Here is a 25,731-nt window from a genome sequence, read left to right as displayed (position 1 = left end):
CGAGGGACTGGCAGGCGAACTAGAAGTGGAGCGAGCAACGGGACTGTTGGTGGAGCAGAATGTGTTATGTGCGCTGCGCTTCTTCACCACCGGGAGCTCCCAAGTGTCCGTAGGGAGCGAGGAGACGATCCGCGTGTCGCATTCTACTGTGAGCGAGTGCATGCGATGCATGGCAGAGCCTGTTTTAAACGCAGGGGCCCATAACAAGTGGGTCTATTTTCCGAAGACGGCCAAGGAAAAGCCACCTGTGAAGGAGGGTTTTCTTCGGCGCGGTGCTATTTCCAGCGTCATCGGATGCATGGACGGCAGCCTCGTAGCCATTATCGCACACAAGGGTGAGCGCAAGGCTGCATTCATGTGCTCCAAGGTATACTACGCCCTCAACTGCATGTTTGCAAGTAAACCACACGTTTTCTAGTGCCGATTCTTTTTGACAGTTATGCTGCTCTTGTCAACGGGCACTGTCTCTGTTCACATTTTACCTCAGATATGCGACACGGACATGAGGATCCTGGCTGCGGACCTTATGCAACCGGGGAAGGACAACGACTCATTCGTATGGCGGACGGCATGGCTGCGCCGACTCTTCCAAGCAAAGCGCATCACCAATCTCGGGGAATACCTGCTCAGTGAGACGAAAACTTTTTTTGCCACAGTCACGCTTCAGTGGCAAACAGAACGCCATGTCCGCTCCAACACAAACTTTAACGAAATTGCAAGCACATCAGTAAGTGCCAGAAGTAGAAAAAATGAAACCATTTACTGTCACCATTGGCAATGTTCAAAGTTTTAACTTACAAGCAGGTTATCAGGTATTTGCCAGAAGCAAATGAAAGCAACACGTATTAGTGCTGCTACTGCGCCCAGTGCCTGCCGGAAGCAAAAGAAATGAACACACATTAGTGCTACTACTGTGTTGTTTAACGTTTAATGTCTCTCTTTTTATGTGTTAGTAGAATGTTTGCATTCTTTCAGTTTTCTGTGACCCTTGCAGTCGAAAGACACTTCGTATTGAGAGCCGCCAGCTTTCCTAGCATTATTTCTCCTTCACCTTTGATTAAATCGACTGTTATTCCATCCTCTCCTGCCGTTTTTCTCCATTTAACGCCTTGCAAGGCTCTTCTGACCTCATCTCTATATATAGGAGGAGTTTCTGTACACTGTTCATTATTGTTTCAAATGGAGTACTCCCGAGTCCTCTGGGTACTGTACAGGTCAGTACACAATTCTTCCGCTGCGTTTATTATACCTTCAAGATTGCTGATGATATTACGCTGCTTATCTTTCAGTGCACACATCTTGGTTTGTCCTATGCCAAGTTTCCTTCTCACTGATTCCAGGCGGCGTCCATTTTTTATGGCTTTTTTACTTACTAGGCACATAGGTGCTCGTACTGTGACAAGAGACGGTGGGTGCATGCGCGCATAATTAGGGAATACGTACTGTGTGCCGTGACAATTGCCCCTTCCCACGTGTATTAAGCTTCACCGCAATTCTTAATGTATGTTTCACGGCATAACATTTCTGTGCTGAGGCAAAGTTGTCAATCGCGAACCAGCATTATGCAACGCACTGTGCTTTCTAAGCTTCAAAGTCAATCGCGAGGATTACAGAAGTGCTATTGCTCGCAACGGCGAATTCTTTCAATGAAAAACACGGCACCGAACTGCAAGAACCTTAACAGCAAATGTCGAAGCAGCTAGGCCTCCCCTTGCCGCGGTGGTGTCTACGGTTGCCAGCGGATCTGTGTGCGAGGGCGCCGGTTCGAGGCGGCGAGATAATAAAAACGGCGGTATAGGCTTTGATTAATGCTGTTTCAAACCTGCAGTCATGGCAAGAAGTCCGAAAAATTGAACAGCGAAGAGTTCTTGGGCCCGAAATTTCAAACGTTCTTGTACATTGACTCTATGGGGTACGTGGTGGTGCCGCGAAGCCGTGCTCATTATCGGGCATGTCCTAAAAATCAGGCATCTGGAAAATCGGTCATTGACTGTGCACTAGCAACTCCTCCAGCCGACGAGATGGCATCAAAGACGATTCATTACAATTCCTGCCTGTTACTCGAGCAAGCATTAAGGCGACTTTCATTAACTTTCAATAAAATGACAGTTTATTTTCCCTGACAGAAGCGCAAAATCCCCGAGTTTTCCCCGAGTATTTCCAAACAATTCAAAATCCCTGAGAATCCCCAGTTTTCCAGGTTGGTAGACACCTTGCATATAGAGAGGCTTATTGTACCTTGCGGATTTCTCGATAACCTGATAAATGACATGGATGTGATCCATTGTAGAGAATCCCTTCTTGAAGCCCGCCTTTTCCCTTGGTTGACTAAATTCCAGTGTTGCCGTTATCTTACTGGAGATTATTTGGTAAATATTTTATATAATACTGGGTAGTAAGCTAATAGACCTATAATTTTTCAGTTCTTTAATGTCTCCCTTTTTGTGGATTAGTATAATGTTTGCATTCTTCCAGTTTTATGGGACCCTTGCAGTCAATAGACACTTCATATAAAGAGCTGCCAGTTTTCCAAGCATTATGTCTTTTTCATCTTTGATTAGATAGACTGTTATTCCATCTTCTCCTGCCGCTTTTTCTCGTTTCATGTCTTGCAAGGCCCTCCTGACCTCATCGCTAGTTACAGGAGGAGTATCTGTACCCTGCTCATTACTGTTTCTAATGGAGGTATCCCGACTCCTCTGGGTATTGTTCAGGTCAGTATAGAATTCTTCCACTTCTTTTACTATATCTTCGAGATTCCTGATGATATTAACCTGCTTACCTTTTAGTGCATATATCTTGGCTTGTCCTACGCCAAGTTTCTTTCTCACTGATTTCAGGCTGCGCCCTTTTTTGCTGCTGCTTAGGTCTTTCTCGCGTTATAATTTCAAATAGAGTCGAACACGGATATATCGAACCCACATATATCGAATTATTGTCTCTATCGAACTCGTAAATTATCCCCTTGAAAATTCTGTGTAAAAGTATAGAAATTCATACGTTTATATCGAACGATATTTTTACCCGCCATTGGATATATAGAACGCCGTGCGATCTCGGCACTCGCTGCACCCGCGTGCTCCGCGCCTCCCCCGAAAGGCTCGGAAAATGTGAGAGCGAGAGGGAGGGAGGCTCAGACGGTACTCCCGCTGCGCACGCTCTCCGACTTGCGGCAACACCCTGCTTGCGGAATTGCTTTTATTTTTCTCTCTTCCAATGTCTCTCATCCTTCCCCCGCATAACCATAGTGATCTGCTCGGAAAAGGTAGCCAGGAAAGAAGGCGGCAGTGGCCTCCTCCTTTTGCCTTTTTTTTTGTTGCTTTTTCACGAGTTTTGCTCAGCCAACCACAGCTCGTGCATTTCGTACGTCGCTGTTGCCCTCGGAAGTGGCCATCGCGAGCACTTTGTTGGCGGTGGCTGCGCACGTGAATTCTTGTTTTGTGCGCGTTCTTGTGTTTTGTGTTCATTATTGTTTTGCGTGCGTCTCACGACACGTGTGACTGGATCGTGGTGAGCTGACGCGGAAGCAATGGCCGCAGCAAGCACAAGCAGCGTCAAGAAGTGCAAGAACCCGGACTTTGCGACAAAGCTGAAAGCCATTCAGCGTGTTGAGGCGGGCGAGAAAAGTGCCACGGTGGCAGACGACTTCGGGATTCCTCGGAGCACTCTAAACACCTTGTTAAAAAACAAGGCGGACATAAAGTCGAAAGCGGCGGAGTTACGAACGTCGGGAGCTTGTCGTGTGCGCGCTCCTGCCCACGAGAAAGTTGAAAAGGCCCTCTATGCGTGGTTTTTAGAGGTGCGGGCTAAGAACATTCTGGTGGATGGCCCAATGCTAATGGCTAAAGCCAAATGGTTTGCCGCTGCACTCAGTGATGACAACTTCGCCGACAACACAAGGTGGCTGCAGAGGTTTAAGAACCGCCATAAGATAGTTGGCAAAACCATTTCTGGGGAAAGCGGAGCCGTCATCAGCCAGGATATCCAGCAGTGGATTTCGAAGGAATGGCCGGAAATTTGCGCGAAGTTTTCATCCGCGGAAATCTTCAATGCCGACGAGACCGGGTTGTTTTGGCAGATGCTGCCCAGCAAGACGCTCGACGTCCGGGGCAGCACGTGTCACGGGGGCAAGATGAGCAAAGTCCGCGTGAGCGTTCTGCTCGCTGCTAACATGGATGGCTCTCAAAAGCTCCAGCCCTTTGTGATTGGCAAAGCAAGGGCACCGCGCTGCTTCAAAAACTGTAAGCAGCTCCCCGTTTGCTAAGGCGTGGATGACGCGTCAGCTGTTCACAGAATGGCTGCAAGCATGGGACGCCGAACTGGGCAAATTGGGGCGTCACGCTTGCCTCCTCGTCGATAACTGCTCGGCCCATCACACCACCTGCAAGCTCGAAAACATCGCGCTCAAGTTTCTGCCGGGGAACACGACAGCAAAGTTGCAGCCGCTCGACCAGGGCATCATTAAGTCGTTCAAAGTCGGCTACAGGAGGCGACTCATTGATAGGCTTTTGGTGAACCTCCGCATGGGCACCGAGCTTAAGGTTGACCTGCTGGGGGCTATTCAAATGATGACGGGCGCCTGGAGAGACGCGAAGCAGGATACTGTGGCCAACTGCTTCCGGAAGGCAGGCCTCGTGACAGCCAAACTTCCTGAAACCTGCGAAGACGGCGACGGCGACAACGAGTGCATGGACGACGCGTTTCGCGAGTTGTCGTCCCTTTTCCCGGCTGCCGTTCCAGCCGAAGTGTCTGCTGACGATTATGTGAACGTTGACAGCAATGTTCAGGCTGTTGCGAGCCTCGCCGACGAGGATATTGTAGCTGCAGTCGGAGGGACCCAGGCTGACAGCTCGAGTGGCGACGAAGATCGTCCGGACGAGGGCGCGGCTACAGGCTCGTACTCCGCCGCTGAAGTGGCGGCAGCGTTCAGCTTGATTCGCCGTTGTTGCGGCGACATGGAAGGAACTGGGCTTTCGCACCTGAACAGCCTCAATAAGATCGAGGTTGGCGTCTTTAATTTCATTTGCAAGGCGAAGAAGCAGACCAACATAAGCGATTTTTTTTCACGCAAATAAAGCATTACGTTGCGTCGTGTGTGCGGAAATAGTTGTCATTCTTGAATGCGCCGATCGGTAGGTCATCGTCCGCCACAGGTAAAGTCTCTGGGCCTGTATTTTTTATATTGAATTTTTGATATATCGAATTAATTCGCGATCCCCTTCAAGTTCGATATATCCGTGTTCGACTCTCTCACTTATTTTGGCTTTGATTAGTTTTGACAGTTCCGCGAATTCTATCTTATCTCGTGAGTTCGACACTTTCATTCTTTGTCGTTCCTTTATTAGGTCCTTTGTTACTTGGGAGAGCTTGCCTACTGGTTGCCTTGGTGCATTGCCTCCCACCTCAATTGCTGCCTCTGGAGCCAGACTCATTACGGTTTCATTCATTACCTCTATGTCATCATCATCTCTCTGTTCTAAGGCTGTACATTTGTTTGCAAATACCAGCCTAAATTTGTCTGCTTTTACCTTTACTGCCTCTAAGCTGACCTGTTTTTCTTGACCAATTTTACTTGTTTTCTGTTCAAATTGAGGTGAATCCTAGACCTCACTAACCTGTGATCACTGCTCTTTACCCTACCTATCACTTCTACATGCTGAAATCATTTCTATGCTGGGATCGGCACAAAGTGTGAAATGAATTTCATTCCTTGTTTCACCCCTAGGGCCTTTCCGGGTCCATTTTCTGTTGCTACGCTTCTTGAAAAAGGTGTTCGTTATTTTCAGCTTATTCCTTTCTGCGAATTCTACCAGCATCTCTCCTCTAGCGTTTCTAGAATCGATGCTGTAGTTGCCAATAGCCTGTTCACCCGCCTGCTTTTTTTCCCCACTTTTGCCTTGAAGTCGCCCATCACTGCTGTATACCGAGTATGCACTTTTCTCATCGCTTATTGAACATCTTCATAAGGATGACCTACTTCCTCATCATCGTGATTGGACGTTGGAGCGTAGGCTTGTACTACCTTTAATCTATACCTTTTATTAAGTTTGATTACGACTACTGCTACACTCTTGTTAATTCTGTAGAATTCGTTAATGTTGCCCACTATGTCCTTATGGATTAGTAATCCTACCCCATATTGATTCTTATCAGGGGGACCTGTATAGCAGAGGTCATGGCCATTATTTAGCAATATGTAAGCCTCACCAGTTCTAATCTCACTAAGGCCGATAATATCCCAAACTATGTCAAACAATTGCCAGGAGCAAATGAAAGCAACACGTATTAGTGCCACTACTGCACCCAGTGCCTGCCAGAAGCAGAAGAAATGAACACACATTGGTGCTGCTACTACTACTACTGTCATTGATAGCACCAACAAGTGTTGATTTCTTCTGCTTCTGGCAGGCACCAAGTAGTGCGCTTGTAAATTCGTTAACAGTTTGTGTTGGGTACGGACATGCTCAACTCATGCTTTTACTTGGGACTCACAACCTCTCAATTCTAACTTTGTTGAATGATGCTGTAACTTTCCTCAGTTGCCAACTTGCCTCTCGTCAGAGTAGTACTCTACGCACTATTACCATCTTCGTGCAGGTGACAGTGACTGCCCCTTGCAGCCGTGGCTCCTGACCCCAGTTGCCAGCCATCCTCCAGTGCAGACAGCCGAGGGGCAGTACAACACAGCACATGGCGCCATGCGTTCTGTAGTGGAGAAGTGCATCGGGCTCTTAGAGAGCCATTTCTGCTGTCTGCAGCGGTACTGCACCTTCCTATACGAGCCGCAAATCTCCGCCAACATTGTCACAGCATGTGCTGTGTCGCACAACCTTCGCTTTTCTGAGGGCGATATAGAATCAAACAAAGATGGTGATGACGACAGCAGCAGCAGCAGTAGTAGTGAGCTTGACGGTAACGGTGACCCCATTCCACACGGTCTGCCCCAAAACACGGGGTCTAGAATGCATTATTTGAGAGGGCGGGCTGTTCAGGACACTGTTATTGGCATGTACGGCACAACCTGTGCGCAGCAAATGCATTACTTGAGGACCGTGCGGTGGCAGTTGCATCGTCAACGGCAGCACCAGCATTGTTGGGTGCATAGACACAGTTGCAGTGTCAGTAAGATGTGATGGTCTAACAGATGCCAAATAATTGCATTGTGCATTTAATGCTGTGAAATTGCCGACACATTTTCCATACTCAGTTGTAGTTGATGTCTACGTAATGCAAAGCATTCATGATTTGTTGAGAAATGTAAATGTTGTGTAGTGAAGGGTTATGTAAAGCCTACATTTATATTAAGTGAAATGTATCTTTAGTAGTGACTAATAGATGAAAGCAAGCTAAAAATAAATGCACTTTAAAAGTGTCTGCTATGATTTGCTTGTTGCTGCTGTCGTCACCTAGATGCCCTGTGCGCCATGCATGTAGCCTGCAGTTTTGGTTTCTAACTTTTATTCTTACTCGTATCACTGAGAGTTTTCTAGTCCCCTTGCGCAATGATGGACATAAGTGCCTGACTCCTCGCTTTATACTCGGGCAGCAAAGTTCACAGAAGCCAAAACGCGCAGGGCACGTCACACCTTCCGCTCCATTGAACTTGCTGTTACACGCACACCTTCTAGTTCCTCCACCATTTTGTCTCACAACAACCGCAATGTTCCTTTCTAGTGACGAAAATGCCGTCAGACTGGTTATCTGACATGTCAAATGCTGTGGCTTCTGCGAAGTGTGTTCACTCATCAAAAGTTGCTAGATTTCAACAAAGGGTTCTCACTTGTAAATAATGAAACTCAGTAACTGGAATGTACGCAGCAATATTTTTACAGTGCAAGCTAGCCCCACAAATGCAGTAGTGACGTGTAAATAAAAGCACTAGAGGAAAACGGCAGCTTCCTATATTACTTCAACCTTCAACATACCGACCTTTTTTACAGTAAAACTTGTTTATGTACGCATCACGTGCGAGAATCTCTACATTAAAGTGTGAGAATCATGAGTACTGCAAAAGTAGAGACATATGAAACATATCACAGACACATTGAAATAAATATTGAATTACGTTGTGCTTGCATTTAAAAGAGCAACCAGCTTAAACTGCACCAGAAGAATAATGTACAGGTGCATAAATCCTCATGCACCATCAGAACTATATAGGTACATCACTACATGTGAAAGGAACACGCCGTCATGGAGTTCCATACAGAAAAAAAGAGCCGTAACATCATACTTTGACATTCACTACGAGAAACTGCTGCATAAATATTGCACACAAACTACACCACAAGGGCTGAACATACAATAGATCACAACTTGTCAAAGATGACTGAATGAAAACAAAACATGTGGCAATGAAAGAGTTGCACAAGAAACAAAAACGAGACATTTAAACTTTGTATGCATGTATGTGGCTCAGGAGTAAGGATCGACGGCGAATATCTCAGCAACTTTCGGTTTGCCAATGACATTGTTCTATTCAGCAACAACGCAGACGAGTTACAACAAACGATTGAGGACCTTGACAGAGAGAGCGTAAGAGTGAAGTTGAAGATTAATATGCAAAAGACAAAGATAACGATGAATAGCAGGGCAAAGGAACAAGAGTTCAGGTTCCCCAGTCAGCCTCTAGTCTGTGAAGGAGTACATTTACCTAGGTCAATTAACCACAGGGAACCCTGATCATGAGAAGGAAATTCATAGAAGAATAAAAATGGGTTGGATCACATATGGCAGACATTGTCAGCTCCTGACTGGAAGCTTACCATTATCACTGAAATGAAGGTGTACAATCAGTGCATTTTACCAGTGCTGACATATGGGGCAGAGACTTGGAGACTGACAAAGAAGCTTGAGAACACGTTAAGGACCGTGCAAAGAGCGATGGAACAAAGATTGCTAGGCATAACATTAAGAGACAGAAAGAGAGCGATTTGGATCAGAGAGCAAACGGGTATAGAAGATACTATAATTGACATCAAGAGAAAAAAATGAAGCTGGGCAGGTCATGTAATGCATCGGTTTGATAACTGTTGGACCGTTAGGATTACAGAATGGGTACCAAGAGGGGAAGGGAAACGCAGTCGAGGCTGGCAGAGGACTAGGTGGAGCGATGAAATTAGGAAATTCGCAGGTGCTAGTTGGAATCGGTTGGTGCAGGACAGGGGTAATTGAAGATCGCAGGGAGAGGTCTTCACCCTGTATTGGACATAAAACAGGCTGATGATGATGATGAAACTCTATGCTGTGAGAAAAAATATAAATATGTACAAAACAAACAAAAAATACACATTTCAAATGAAATGAAGGAGCAACAAGCTTGGTTTTCCCAAGGCCTGAAATCCCACGCCAAACCATGACGCTTTTGGGGAAATGGGTTTTCTCCACTCTAACATTTCGAGGAGACCCGATTGGCAGCAATTCTCGATGGTTTTGTGAATTCCAGGCCGGTTCAACAGTGAGAATCTTCTCATCTGAGAAGATAACCCGTTAGAGGGCTTCGCCGCGCCTCAGCTGCCTCATTCTGCAGCACTTTTCCAATCTGGAGGCCTTCATGTGGTCCGTAAGCAGCTGGCGCACCTGGTTTACGCACCTGGTGTTCCAGATCTTTTACAAGTAATTGCATGGTGGAGTTGCTAACTCCATGCTCGCGGGCGAGTTTTCGCAAGCTCCTCAGGGGATTTCGCTTGACTTTCTTGCTGACAGCCACTTTCAGTTCCCTGGTTCTTGCAGTTCGAGGCCTTACACTTCGCGGCCAGTCCTTGACACCTCATGTCTTCTGGAATCGTTTGACGACACAATGCACTTGGACTCGGTGCAATTTAAATACCTTTGCAATTTTTGGAATAGGCATGCCCAGCATGTGGTGGGAAACAATGGAGTACCACAATTCTTCAGAGACCATTCTTCCTGGAAAATAATGCACCAATGGCAGTAAAAATAGTAGTTCAATTTTAGAAAAACATGTGACATGAAAAAATCTGTGTTTATGCTCAAAAATGCAAACAATAATAAATGACATGAAATTCAACGCACGTTACAGTATATTTTGGTCACCCTGTATAAGGCTACGGCTTCAAAAATAGGAGCACTTGCATTTGCATTTCTTTAAGCTACGACATCTTTTGCGTTGAAAGGTTATAAAATGAATTTGCTTTACACAGCATGGAAGTCCACTTTTACTAAGTGTTGTTTTACAAGATAAATTAGCTATACAGCCTCTGAAAAGGAGAACACGAAAGAAACATCCGGCCAATGAAGGGAGCTTTTGATTGGACAATCCAAAAAACGTTGCGCAGATGCAACCACCATTTCCGAAAGCGCTGATGTCACATGAAATGGCACAACGCATGAAAAAAGTCATTCCTACAAAATCACATCCCAGGAAACAACATGGAGATGCAAGGCAAGTGGTAATGAAACCTGCAAATCTTTTAAACAGCTTCACGTGAAATCAGAGGCTTTGGCAACAATTTGTGATGCCATTTAATTTCTCACTATTATTGAAGTGAATTGCATCTGAAAATGAAAATTCAACCTTTTGCACTGTTTCTGTTCTTAACATGATGTGTCAACTAACCCAACAACAAACTATATCCCTATTATGCTTTTCCTGTAAAGATAAATGACCCCGAGTCTATAAGAAAACATTGTTGCTGCTCTGATTTCAGCAAGAGCACCAGGAGAGGAAAATACGGCCCCCACCTGTGATTTCCTTGATTCTATGGCAAGTGAGTTCGCCGTAAACTTACAATGGCTAGAAGCTTTTCATGATGTTCACTTTTCTTGTGCCACAACACAGAACTGACAAATGAAAAGACAGGACAAGCACTACTACCGATTGAAGCTTATTTCAGACAAACATGCATTTATACCTTAGCATACTGGCACATGCGGAAAGGGGATTACTTAGTATGACAATACAACAAAATGACAGCAAGCATTCATCCACGATTACAGTGTATGGTTAAAAAAACTTCATCTCACTTGTATACAATGAGATGGATGGGTCACTGATACAGTTGGTGCCCTTCTTTTAGATGGATTATGCCTCAAGTAAATCATGTGCTACAATGTGCTACAATGTGCTGACAAGAGCTTGTCCTGTTTTTTTTTTCTCTCTCCTTTTGGCAGTTATCTAGTGTTACGGCACAGCAAGCAGGACTGCCAATTTAATGCATCAACTAGTCCTACAAGTACCATTCTAGAGCTTCTCATCAAAGAAAAAAAATTATTCATTTCTTCTCCTGGACAAGGCAAAATTTAGCATCAACTACTCATAGAACCCCCATAGGTTTTCCTTGAGAGCATCCAGCAGGTTTGCCAGATCGCTCCAACCACAGGTAGCCAAATTGGCATCCGCAGTAGAGCAACCTACTGCGGATACCAATTGGCTGCTTTTGGGCAACCTTTGAGTAGCCCAAAAGTAGCCAAAAAGCTTCGTCTGTTTGGGAAGACATTTCTTAAGCATATTGAATTGATTTTCGGCAAGGATACCTACATATTAGTTTTTCCACACTTGACCACGCATGACCTCCGCGCGCATCGTCACGGAGGCCATGTGGCACGGAAAACAGATGCTGCACAAGCACAGGAAGTGCAGAAACACAGGCATGCAGGCAAATTCATGATAAGGCAAATGCAGTCTTCATTGCAAATGCACTGTTTTATTTTTCCCAGAGCATTAAAAAATTATGCACTGAACAACTGACCAATAACACCGCACAATACACACGCTAAGCAATGGCAGACAGCTCATGATAATTTCGCTTAACACCACACAATGAACTAAATGAAAAACTACAAAAATTTACAAGACAATGTCTAACACAATAGACGGCAGTTGGTACAACATCTAGTACGATATATAGACATTAAAAATGTATGCTATGATTAAGCATCACGAGCTTTTTACAAAGTGGAACTGCTTGGTCCGTACAAAATTTCAGAGCTGAAATGAGACAAAAGTTCTTGGCTCGATTTAAAATCCTTGCAGCAGCCTCAGTTCCTGGCCAGGGCAAACTTTACGTGGAGGTGCGCTACCAATGTTTTGTTTGACATTCTATTTCAAAGGTCGGTTTAATGAGCGAGACCTGGCTGAAAACTCGTTCGATGGCGGCATTTGATGCGGGTAGTGATAGCAAAGACAGGAGGGGGTTCGGAGTTGAGTAGGGAACGGATGGCTGTGGTGGCTGTGGGGCACCGAAAGAGATAGGTTATATGTTGGCATTGGAGCAGCGGCAATTGGGACAGGAAAGGTCCGAGCGAATTGCCACGTAGGCGCCATGCGGCAGGCAGAAAATTCGGCAACTTTCGGTTAGGTTCAGCTTCGTGTTCTCCCTCCGTTCTAGCGCCGAGGTCACCCGCGATGCACCGTCAACGGGAGCTAAAGGCATCTCATGCTTAAAACGTAGGACGCCGAAAGCTCACACGTGGAGGCGGCAACAGTTCGCTGGCGCGCCCGGGTCGCGTTAGTGCGCAGATTCCAGAGGCCAGCTTACTTATATTAAAATCAAAAGGCCGCAATCCTTGACCTTTTGACACGCATATGTGTTCTCTAAAATAGAACTTGCAAATTTTGACTTTGTAGCAGAGCGCTCAATTTCTTTAACCTGCTGTCGTCTGCATTTTGATTCAGCGTGCTTTTAATTTGTGCTTAACTATTTTTATTTTTTTTTTTACACAGGAAAAAGATGTAGCCCACAAATAGCCACATAGCCAAAGGGAAAATTCTGACGCCAACTCGGACAAAAAGTAGCCCAATTTGGCTATTAATAGCCCAAACTGGCAACCCTGGCATCCAGCTACAAGCAGGTGGATGACAAATTTTTCTTTGTAAAATACCAACAGATTTCCAAAGGTGTAATGTGCCAGTCTAGTTGCGTGTCAAGTGTTTATCTTTAGCTTCTATTTATGTTAACCACTGCAACGAGTTCAAAGGCTGCAAGCCATTCTTGTGAAAGACCATCCTTTGTTTATGTACAGTACAGTGCAATGTAAAAGAAACACACAAGCATAAGGAATGTGTAAATAGCACTCTTTCGCGAGCCTGGAAGTGCCCAGCTTTGCAGCAGAGGATACTGGGCCAGTGTACCCCTACCTCCCCTCTAATTACCTGTCCAATGCACTGACACAGTCGCTTCCCCAGGTACCTATGCACTGGTTCGCACCTAGGGTTAGAACCACACGCTCACATGTTCCCTTACACAGTTGACAATAACATACCATTACTGCAAGCTGCATCTGCGGTGTTTTAGAAAGACACTCTTGCTCGATGTAACAACACAGGTCATGGGTCAGACAGCTGGGCTGATTGCATCTTGAAGCATGACAGCGCCAAACACATGCAGGAAAGATTTATAAAAGACACAGTGCTGGCAGTGGCCACACGCATTTTTAACATTCCCTTTCTTCAAAATAGTTGGTGTGCATCCTTCTTGAAGAAGTCTGCTCACAAAACAATGGACAACTTTCTTTCTCAAGGGAGTTGTTTCTTGAGGGAGACAAAAAAGTAATGAATAATGCCAATTCAGCTACGGAACTCCAAGTGTAGATCATGGTTGTTCAGAAACCTTTTTCCGCAGTCTGACTATGTGGCACTGAGCGATGAAGTTTAACACCCAAAGACCACACAAAGGCAATATGAGAGATGCTGTAATGAAGGGCTGTGGGTTATTTTGACCAACCTGCATTCTTTTATGTGTACCAAATGCTCGGTACACGAGCGTTCTCGTATTCCACACCATCAAAATGAGGTCGCCAAGGTTGAGAATTGAACCTGCAAGCTCAGATGGAGCAGCAGAACACCCATGGCCATTAAGTCGTAAGGTGGGTTGAGTAAAATTATTCACTGCAGAATATGGGCACTAAAACTCGCAATGAATTATTTTCCTTTTTGCTGCAACATCATATCCCTATTGTTTGGTTTTTACCCTCTGTGTGTTATGTGCATGTGCTGATGTGCATTTATTGCCTGCATGTCTTTCTCAAGCATGCTGTGACTTTCCTTACTATTATGATGTCTGGTGCTGATGGAATCAAGCAAGTGAAAAAGAAATTTTATGAAAAATAAATGCAGGAGTGAGAACTGCAGGCATTAAATGTTTACAGACCACGAGATCTCAGAAAACACTGAATATCTCTGCAGCTTAGTATTCAGATTATCTGCCTGTACTAGTACCAATATGCAAACAACATAGTGTTGTACCATTTTACTGGCTGCAGTCACAAACTGCTTGGCAATTCAAAATTTACTCGTATCTCATGGTCCTTGAACCTTTGACACCAACTATACAGCCCGCTTTCTTGTTCACTGCGAGACCAGATGACTTTCCACACACATTAGGCAATTCAGAAATCTGCCCATACCTTCAGCTCGTCCCGAATCTCGTCAGGAAACTTGGCACCCCAGATGCTTTCACCTCCTTTTCCCGTACCTGAAAATAAAAGAAGGGGTGGACAATGTCAGTCATGAAGCACCACCACCATATCATGTTTTCTACTACAGTTAATATCTCTTAATTCAACATTTTTACTCAACCACATTCCAAAGTACCAAAAGGCATCTACAGTCTTAAGACATTTCTTTTGCTCAAAGTTTCACTTAACCCAAAGTGATTTCATTACCTCATTGAAGTAGAAAAGACAACTGCGCCAGATATGAAGCCACTGCACAAATTCACCTTGGCTGAAAGCCTCAAGTAACACTGTTAGGCCACTCATCTCTAGAACATGCAGAATGGGCGGTGTAGGGCTGCATGATTGTTTTGTATATACTTTCGCAGTGCCGCGAGTTGCCCGCGTGTTTTGTGAATAGGGGGGCGTCCACTCCCCAGCGCGCCGGGCAGCAACCGTTTGTTTTTGAGGGGTCAGACGGCCCGCGTGGTTTCAGGTGACGAGCCGCAGCGCGCGCCGGGGGGGGCGCAGTGCGGATGCGGAGAACAGATTTGAAGAATGCGCTCTTACGCACACTGGGTTGGCATTTCGCCGATGGTCTTAATAGGTTCACGCAGACAAACCTCAAGTCGGACTGCTTCACATGGTGTTGTGGCGCCGGCTCCCGAGTCCCCTGCTGGATAGAGACGCCGCCGAGGTTTAGAGGGGCCTAGAAATGTTGACCACGTGTTGCGCTTACGGAGTGGGGGTCCACGCCCCTACGCTTCCAGGCGGCAACCACATGTATCTTGTTTTGAGCGCTGAGAAGAGCCCGCGTGGTGTCAAGTGACAACTTGCAGTACGTGCCGTAGATAGAGGCGCGGTGCACATGCAGAGATCGCGTTCGGAGAACATCGTCTTGAGAACACCGAGTCCGGATGCCGCCAACGGCCATTATTTTTCCACGCAAAAAAACCTGGAGGGGGACTGCGGTACGCAGTGTTGCGACACCAGTGCCCGAGCCCCCTGCTGGCTAGAAACGCCGCTGAGGTTCGAGATAGCCTCAGTAAATCGTGCGTGCCTGGCGTTTGCTGAGGCTGTCACTGACTACGTGGAAATAGGAGAGGGAAACGAAGTTGTCGGAAGAAGGAAAACAGGGTTGTTTTCCAATACATTTAGTTTTGAGAGTAAGGCCATACCTTGAGGTTGTGGCTTAACGAACTTTCAACTCTCATTGGCAACTGCTTCTGTGGGATGGGCTAACGGTCCTATCGCCCTTTTTCTTTGTCTCTTTCACCTATAACAATCGAGATGAGGTGCTTGTTCCTCAGTCTAGGCTGTAATCACTAAACCTGATAGACCAGTAAGACTCCGTACGATGCAAAGCTAATCTGGGCCATAACCACTTAGTGGAAGAACAGTGAGACTCGGTTGGTCGTATGTAGTGACAGTTGTCCTAGGCTCTAACTTAAGAAAAAGTAGAAGAGTAAGGCGCTGTTTACTTGTGTGTTTTGCAACAGTGTTCTTTTGCTAACACTGCATTTGACTGTGTAAATATTTCTGTTGCAATATATCTTCAAGTTTTGTTACCTCCAACCTGCCCCCTGCTTCATCAACGCCGATAATTACCTTGAAGAGACTTTGGTCGACTTCAAGGAGAAAAGAACAAACTTAACTAACACTTTAAAATTTTACACACACAGAAGGTTTTGAAAGCTCACACTAGGGCGAAATGAAACTCAAGAAACTTAGGCGAAGACAATTCATTGCTGGGTGGCCTGGTGCAGGTTGCTCAGCATTTTTATGACACACTAAAGTTGCAACAAACGAAAGAACGGCACACATATGCACCACTACCCAGTTGATTATTAAAATGTGCGTGAATGTCATATTAATGTAATTCTTTTCTATTCACACACTCTGCATACATATAGTGCTAAGCAGCTGTCGTGTAAGTGCATTTTTTTATTGTTTCTTTCAAGCATTATGGAAGTCCTGGTACAAAGGTCCTAGCCAAAGATGTCAACCAGAGTAGCCCACAAACACATGGAAGCTTCTCAAATTAAAAATATGAAAGAGCAAGCTCATGTCAATAAGAGAGCTCTGACACCAAGTTCAAGGAAATAAAGTTGCTCACAGCACATGCTTGAAATAAATTTCATTAAATTGTAGGGTATGAGGTGCCAAAAGCTTGACCTGATTTTAAAGCACGCTGTAATTGGGAACTCCTGATTAATTATGAACACCTGGGGTTCTTAAAGTGCCCCTAACACATGATAAACGAGTGTTCTTGCATTTTGCCCCCATGAAACTTCCACCATGACTGGGATCGAACCTGCGACCTTGTGCTCAGCACTGCAACGCCATAGCCACTGAGCCTCAGCAGCGAGTCAAAGAAAAAAAGAAATGTTAACCACAGACTTGGTTGACAGTTTTTGTGCGCACACAAATTGTACAAATGTGACAATTCCTGACCTTTCACTATGCATGGCCTGCCACACAGCATATTCCAGTCATGCAATAAATGTGTGCAGGCCTACATTGGGCAGAAACAGCAGTGAGGCCTCGTGAAAGTGATTGTTCATCTGTAACTGTATACAGTTTTCAGGTTAGTCTGTCTGCATTTCGGCTCCTCTAAGCAGCCTATCTCAAGCGGCCTTTGTCTCTAAACACAACCACAGCATCTGAACATCCCTTCCTTCACCCTTCTGTCAAGTCCTTTACGAGTGATGGGAAGTATGCTTCACACCTGCTACATGTGCATAACAAGGCTGTGGGAAGCATTATTCCCACCTACAGGACTGTGTTGTAATCCTAAATAAACTTCAAAAAAATTTAGTGCAGTGGTACGCCCTGTTGCTGCAAACATTGATCTACAGCACTTCCCACACACTGAGCCGATTTCAGCAATGCTGTCTGCTTGATCATTTCACGTAAAATGTGGCTTCAGAAAGTGTGTAAAAGGTTTGAAAAAGTTTTCTTACCAATGAAAAAGCATATCACTTATTTTAAATTTTCTGCGAGGATGCTCTGTTATGAATATATGCCAGCCCTGCAGCATGAGTGTAGCAGAGAAGTAGACATAGTACATCTGCCAGAGCAGCACGGTGCCACTTTGTGCAGACTCCTGCTTCAGGCAGAATGACAGAAAGTGAAGAATGGCTTGTAATTTTTTTTCTTTTCAGTGCACACTCATTGAGCAGTGGGAAGAGTACTTTCATAAATGATATGTGAAAAAATCTGATATTTTTAGAGAACATTCACGAACATGTCTTGTGGAAAGAAAACAAAAATATATTCCTGAGCTGTTTACAAAAAATTTGCCTGAGAAGGGGTTAAAGGCTGACATAAATTGAGAAATGAAACGGAAATATTGTGGTCCACCTGAGGGTAGCACAAAGCTACAAAGGAAGCTATGCCCACCACCTAGTGGATTCCCATAGAACTGAGTTGTCACAACTGAGGAGGTTACCTTTGCTAACTGTGAATGCAATAACCACACATCCAAGTTTGCGTGAGCCACAGTGTGACTTCCATACTACATCTCACCAGCTCAGCACAGCTAAGGGTCACTTCGGCCAATGGGGAAGAGAAACGGCCACATGCCTCATGGAAACAAGAAAGGATTGTGCATTGTTTGCCACTAATCCCTCCAACACTAGTAAATTAGCATCAGCTGCTTAACCCTTTCAAGCAGACATTTTTTTGCTGTAAGAAAATTGAATATTATTAAACAAAATGGTACAAAAGACAAAGAACTGTACAACGGAGAGGATAAGCCACAATACCTGAATTAATTGCCGAGGTCCCTGTGGTGCTTTACAAAACAAGTTTGCTTGAAGATAAATGTTTGAAGCGATCAACTGTGGACGAACAAGGAATGTCACCGGATCCAGTGTATTAACAAGAGGATCAAGAGAAGTCGTTTTGTCTATATGCTACCTCCAGCAATACTCCTTGTTCGACCACAGTTGATCATTTGTTATCCTGTGTTTCGTAATAAGCAGAGAATGCTGCAAAAGCTACACAAGTAGCGCAGTCATAGATGACTCACTTCACAAATTTTGCAGTGTAGTTTTTTTTTTATCTGCAATGTTTTCTCAGAAATAACTACCATAATATCTTGAGGGATAGCCCACCTAAAATCTGGAGCAAATCACGTGAAAAGAGAGAGTGGGCTAACTTTCGGCATAAAATCAAGAAATGTTGAAAAAGAAACATCATTGTAGCCAAGCAATGTAGAGGTTTCTTTATATGCCTTTAAATAAATCCATAAACCCATTGCAAGCACACCCAGTGTTGGCGATCCAGATGCTCACTTTGCCAGTGATGTGGTTGGTCCTTGTTGGCAGTTCATACACCACTGTTCGGTCTATGATCGTGATGGAATGGTCGTAGTCGTGCTAGAGGGGAAGCGCTCCTTTACTCCTTTGAAAAGCCGCCACCGCATGGGCAAGATCAACAGGAAGCTTTTGGCTGTCACTCATAGCCACGCAGAGTGAAATGCTAAACCGCTGCTTTCACCATGAGAGGTACTAGTGAAGCCTGGGATACATGAAGCGTACTTTCATGGCAAACTTCGCCCAGCACAAATAGACGCGGCGGGACGAAGCCGATGGTTCACTGGCATCGCTTACATTCAGCAAAAAATAAGCGGAAGCCGCCGCGCAATCGCCACACTTTTGTCAGTGTTGCCAGACTCTAGGAATGTGTTTTTGGATAAGAAACACTTTTTAAGATAGGATAAGATACACTTTTTATTGTATTATTTCTTGTTAATGACAAAACAATTTGGAAAAAAGTTTCATAGAAGCGCTTATACAAACGATTTCTACGCATTTCATTGAGCTTTAAGCATTTTAGCAGGCTGGCTTTGCGCCGTCTGGCTACGTTGAGCGGTGGTACCATGGAGCGCAGGCGTTGCAGAAGCTTTTGTGGTTCTCCAACAGCGACTTTAGTTTACCTTGCGTAAAAACACATTGTGGTTATTCATGTTTACTTCAGTTTCAGTTCCCGTTTGAAAGCCTCTTCCAACAACAAGCATTTAGTACTGTAGCCAAAGAGGACAGAATTATCGGTATTTGGTGTGAAGCACTCTTTCTTTCCTGTAACCTTTTTACTGCCGCCTTGTAGAGGGGGCCGCGAGCGCCTGTCAAGCTGCTGTTTGTTCGTGCAGCTTTTACCTGCAGCCTCCTCCATCTTTCTTGATGGGAAATATACAGTATTATTATTATTATTATTATTATTATTATTATTATTATTACTATTATTAATTGGACCTGTCAGCAGCTCTCGTTCTTGATGCCGTAAGCATTCCGTGCGCCGCCTGGGCCCACACAGATGCAAACAGCCAGAAGACCAGGCATAGTCAGCTTCTAACTATAATCTGTCGTCGCTCTTTTCCCTAGGCAGTCAAGAAGAAGGGACTCATAGTTGTTGTAGAGCAGGGGTGTTTTCTGACCGAAGAAGCACAAAAGTAAACCAAGCTTTGCCAGCCCGCGTGCCAACAGCGAAGAAAAATAAACTGCTTCGGTCACCGCGAACGAGAAACCATTTTGTCCCCTATACCCAAACCCATATGGGCGGCACTACACACACACAAAAAAAGACAATAATAAGAAATGCAGCACAATGAACACACTATTTTGCGGCATCAAACCTTCGTCCGGGTTGCTAATAAAACTGCACCACAATTAAGCCCAAACCCCATGAGCGCGATTTTGTGCGCGACAGCTTCGTGCGACGGATCGAGCCGTCGCTTGAACAGATCACTCGGTCTTGTTGTACGATTGCTCAGTTCTGCAAATCTAGAATTCGTCGCTCGTTGCCTGGAAGTGCTATGAGCGATTAGCCAATAGTAAGGAGCCGGAATGGGATGTACATTAGTGACGTACTACCGGTTTGCGCACGTGCGCGCTACTCAGTATACAAACAGAACGAGCATATATGTAAACAAAATAAACCTATTGCAAGACCTTCAGAAATACTTTATGTTGCTTTGTACAGCCACAAACAAATCAACTTAAATAATTATAGCAAGTGCCACGCCAGGTTTGGCGCTAACTCGATCCCCTAATACCGGCAACACTGGAGAGCTGTCGCGCGAAGTGGTCGCTCGCTTGGAGTTTGACTTCTGGGCGACGAGCGAACGCGACAGCCATCTCCATCGCGTCGCGCAAGAAATTGCTTGCATGGGGTTTATACTTTATAATTATTATCTCTTTCGTGAGCACCTCATAGATGACAAATAGGTTTACACAATTTTGTACTCTTATGCATTTAATATCCGACTCTAATGATCAACGGTGTCCCTTTCACGTGCAGAGAGCCCGAAAATGCATGGCCAAACTAGCCCAAATGCCTCCATTCCTTCGCTTGCATTCGCCTGCATTCCAATGCTCCGATGGGAAAGCAAAAATCCACGCAAACCAACCAGCTGCCGGAAGCAGGAGGGAAATCGATCGTCGCGACGCCTGGTGAGTATGCGAAGCGCTGCCGCCACTTCCGATGGCGATTTTCGTCGGGCGGCGTTTTTCCGATCAGATCGGGTAGCCAGCTGGAGTCAAATTTTTTGACGCCGAGGGGCGAGCGTTCGCCACCGGGCATATTTTGTTGCCTGGACGCTGGTTTTCCGCTCCATGTGTCCTGGGCTTGTGTAGTTTCCCTACTTCGCTTCCAATGCGAGCTTCAATGCTTCCTCCTGGAGCAGATGGTCCTTTATGGCCCTTCCTAGCACTCTATCTTCTTGGACCAACTGAAAAAGTCCATCATCAACCTCCTCAGAAAATAAGGGCCTTCCCTATAACACTTTCCCATACCTCAAGCTAACAAATAATAAAAGCTCAATTTTTGTAGGGGGACAAACATTAAAGGAGCCAATACAGAATAAGGGCTTCACAGTGCTGTTAAGGGGGGATGCGGAGCTAAAGTCACGATTTTCGCCAGAGAAACACTTTTTCCAATTCTGTTTATTTTAGATTCCTAGATGTATAAAGAAGCTTATCACCAAGTTTGGTTGCAATCTGCATCGTAGAAAAGATGATGAATTCTCTTCTTGTGATGGTGACACGCACTCACCACCTCGAGTGCCGATGAACACTGTATTGAAGACATGGCCACAGAGTGGACAAGAAACCAAATACTGAGTGAATGCTCATGTTAGAATGTTTGTTTTTCATGCGTTTTAATCATGGGAGACCTTCCATCAACAATACAACAGACCGCAAAGTAAAACTAATAAATAAAGACATAATTTTGTCTGCGGCACCCTAATATATGAGCAGAGACAGGGGTGCTGGACTGCTCTAAGCCTGAAAAAGAAGTCGGGACAATTTGAAGCAATTGCCACAGAGGAGGTTCGAATTGAAGAGGAGGCTCAAACCTATGGAGCATTGCACTTTGATTGATTACTTTAGGTCTTAAAATAAAATAGTGCATTGTGAAATCTTCAAGCTCATTTTTCGCAGTTTGCACTTGTTGACTGAAGAAAACCTTTAGGAAAACTACCATTTCCAAACAGCTTCACCAAAACAGGCTTTCAAAGTAGTTTCTGGACTAAAATTTTGTCAAGAACAAGATAAGGTACTTTGTATAGTTCTAATGCTTTATTAATACAACAAAAGTATTACATATCTGACATATAATGACAATGAAAAAAAAAACTGAATTTAGCCTTAAAGTCATATTGTTACAGACACGTAATGAAATATACCTGACTGGCCTTATCCTGCACTATAATCCCCTAAACCGTATCTAACAAAACAAACAGTGGTGCCTTCATTATTCCTAGAATGATAGTTTTCCCAAGGTGACATGCCTAATTGGTTCATATAACAGCCATAATTTCTTTTCTATTTGATCTGTATTGATGAAATTTAGAATATGCACTTAAAATAAGATGATACATAAACCTATAATGTTTTATAAATATTTGTGCAACAGTTCAAAAGTTGATTTTCAGCCCCGCAACACCCCTTAAACAAAGATATGCAACAAAGCAGGAAGGTGCACAATGTTCAATCGACAACAGCTGTTTGGATAGGCCAAAATAACAGAAGCAAGTGCTTCAGCACTCGACATTGTTCTGAGGCGCTCTGTGAGTAATGTGTCAGAAGGACACTGAACATGCATCACCATGTCAGCTTGTCAGCCAGATCAACACGTACGCAGAAAGACCTAGGTGTCGTAAAATTGGCATATCTTATGTCGGCATAATGCAAGCATTTCAACAGATGGCGAATACTCCTGCCACTGATCTTGTGAGGGTTTACCTGTGCCTATTAAAAGCTACTACACCAGGCAATCAATTTGAGTTAGCACGTAAGCCACTCCATAGCAATTCAAGTCAGGACCAACATCACAACAAATCACACCAAGGAGCATCTGTGATTTATCAGAGCACATAAGGGCTTCGAAAAGTTTTACCATTGAGAATTACACTAGTATTGGATGTTCCACATGTACTCTTAGAACAATAAGACATAAGCGAAAAGGATGAATGACCATATAACCATAATACTCAAGCTGAAGGAAGCACTGTTGGCATAGTTGCTACTACATATTGCCAAAAGAAATGGTTATAAATCATCATTCCTTTTAGTACTGCACCGAGACTCAGTTCTAACCAAGCCATTTTCACAGTCAATCACATCCCTTTTTCTCTTTGTGTAGTTGATTCTTGACATAATAAAAAAAATTTAAGACAAGAGCATTTGGTGAAAGGAGTTTTCGATCACACAGGCCTCCACTAGCATAGGAATCCTACAATTATTGAAGCCTAAGAAAGCACGGGGAAATTAAGTTATGTTTTTTAAATGAAATGTAGGATATTTTGTGAATGATAGCTAAATTAGCAATTCCACTGGTATTCTTAATAAAGGAAAGTGGAAATTAAGACAATATGTCACCAGTGGGCACCATACCTACAACGTCAGCATGACCAATACATTGCTCTACCAATTGAGTAATGGTGGCAATGGTCCTCCACCCCCATCTTTTTTTGGTAGTTGAGTTGTGTACTAAACCTGGCCATGGAATGGTAAGCGAGCACCACTCATAACCATGGCAGTGGATATGGAACATTGTTTCAACCATAGAGTTTCTTACAAAAACTGCTAGAGGGAACATTGGCGCTAGTGTCTACCGCAACCGCAAGCATGACGGTGGAATGATGGTTAGTACATAGATTTGCCTGTCCTAATGACTTCAAATGGCTTTGCGATTGAGCAATTTCATTATTTTCAATAAAACATTGCTTTATACATGCAATAACTCACAGTGATTATGCACGTGTAGAGTCTGCTTACTTTCTGCATTTACAAAGATACGGTTGCTTCAACATTTAGGCTAGTGCAAGTACTGTGGCATACCAACTGACCATGACGCCTTCGGTACTACTGCTTAGAACAGTCAATGCACAACAAGTTCAGCCAGTCACTACAGGCACTGCCACCATGCTGATTCGTGACATATTATATTAGATTGATTTCTTTGTGTTAACTTGTCGCTCCCACAACGTGATTTTCGGCTGGAACTTCCTGTTGCGCCATCATGCAGTCATTGACTGTGCAGGTGCTGAGGTTCAGTTCTCCGTTCTGTGCAATTTGCGATCTCACAACTTTCAAGTTCATGATGTTTGCAGCATCAGTGTAGCTTCAGATACTGACCTTCCTCCTCACATTGCTGTATTTGTACCACTTTCATGCGCATCCCTTGCCAACGCAATGGTCATGTTTACACCTGCTGCCGCATTCCGTCGCTGCCACCCAATATTGCTGCCTTTCGTCCTCCTCATGGTTCGCCATGGTGCTGCAGAAATACTGGTTTCTAATCCAAATTCGTTCACTTCGGCTTTGCACTGTGGCGAGACTATTGGCGCCATCAAGACTGTGGATGCTGATGTCACTGTGCATTTCCCTGTTGCCAACGGCGTGGCTACTGCTAACGCAACAGCACTGACGCCTCATGTGCCATCTGAGCGGATATCACCGGACGTTTTTTGCTGCTATATTGCCCATGGCTGCAATCCGACACAACGTGAGCGGCTACTTACTCTTTAAAACGATTTTCATGCCTCCTTTCAATTGAACCAAGCGTCAATAGCTCGTACAAGTACTGTTTCTCACCAAATTATTATGGGACATCACGCCCCATTACGCCATCATCTGTACTGCGTGTTATCCACCGAGCATCATGTCATCACCGAACAAGTTGATTACATGCTGGAACGTGGTGTTATCAAACCCTCCTGCAGTCCTTGGTCGTCTCCCATAGTAACAGTTAACGCTTTCAGCGCCGTTATTTTTCGGAGGTGAAACACCCTCAACGTCATTTTTCTCAGATATTATAAACAAAACACAACGGTTTATTTTTCGTCGTGCTGAAAGGAGAAAAATAAGATGTCACCGATAATAGCACATGTTCTCTTGGTGTGGTCCTCAAATTCCTGTCCAACAAAAGGAATGTCAAAGCAACTCTTGTGGGAAAAAAGCAGAAACGTACTGGTACATCAACAGCACTGAAAGGGTTAATAAAAAAAAAATGGCTCGATTTGTTTCTGTGAGGACTATCGTTGCCTGAACAAGATTACATGAAAAGAAGTTACCCTCTACCGCACATAGATGACGCCCTGGTTTGTCTACATGGTGCCGAATTCTTTTCTTTTTTGGACTTGCAATTGGGCTATTGGCAAGTCACGATGGATGAGTCCGACCGCTCGAATGCAGCTTTCATTGCGCCTGACGGCCTGTATGAATTTACAGTAATGCCATTCGGCCTATGCAATGTGCCCGTGACATTTGAAAGGATGATGGACAATATTCTGCAAGGCCACAAATAGAAGACGTGCTTGAGTTACTTAGACGACGCGGTAGTTTTCTCCCCTGATTGCACCATTCACTTCTATCGTCTACACAAAGTTTTTACTTGCCTTGCCACCACCCGCCTTCAATTTAACTTGAAAAAAAAAATCACTTCGGAGCCTGCCAGCTGACCATACTTGGCCACATCGTTTCCAAAGACGACGTCTTTCCCAACCCTGACAAGCTTCATGCTGTCGCAGAATTTCCACGGCTGGCTTCAGTGAAAGACCTCTGAAGTTTTGTCGGTCTCTGCTCTCATTTTAGTCACTTTGCGCGCAATTTTGACTGCATCATTGCACCCCTGGCAAAGCTCCTGGCTGGCCCTGGTGACCTTCACGATTAAACTCCAGCATGTGACCAAGCCTTCACTACCTTGTGTCGTCTGCTTACCTCACCACCCGTTCTACGTCACTACGACCCGAGTGCTCCAACCGAAGTTCATACGGACACCAGCGGCGTTGGTCTTGGAACCGTCCTTGCGCAATGGAAGCCTGGCTTC

The 25,731-nt window shown here is 44.6% G+C and overlaps 1 protein-coding gene across 3 annotated transcripts in view; it reads right to left on the bottom strand.

Moving 5' to 3' along the window:
• Positions 1-25,731, bottom strand: part of LOC135908442 (peptidyl-prolyl cis-trans isomerase-like 3) — a 71,257-nt gene that overhangs the window by 27,599 nt on the left and 17,927 nt on the right. The window contains exons 4-6 of one of the 3 annotated variants that reach the window (XM_065440216.1): positions 14,368-14,435; positions 6,585-6,705; positions 799-870 (exon numbers count right to left, since the gene is read on the bottom strand). In XM_065440216.1, the coding sequence (XP_065296288.1) occupies positions 809-870; positions 6,585-6,705; positions 14,368-14,435 (251 nt within the window). In that variant the 3' untranslated portion in view covers positions 799-808. Of the gene's footprint in view, positions 1-798; positions 871-6,584; positions 6,706-14,367; positions 14,436-25,731 lie in introns of those variants that run through there. The other 2 variants (XM_065440214.1, XM_065440215.1) reach the window with 2 other exon arrangements.

Source organism: Dermacentor albipictus, unplaced genomic scaffold (genome assembly GCF_038994185.2).
Source record: "Dermacentor albipictus isolate Rhodes 1998 colony unplaced genomic scaffold, USDA_Dalb.pri_finalv2 scaffold_30, whole genome shotgun sequence".
NCBI classification, from domain to species: domain Eukaryota; kingdom Metazoa; phylum Arthropoda; class Arachnida; order Ixodida; family Ixodidae; genus Dermacentor; species Dermacentor albipictus.
This window is presented reverse-complemented; position numbering and strand designations above follow the sequence as displayed.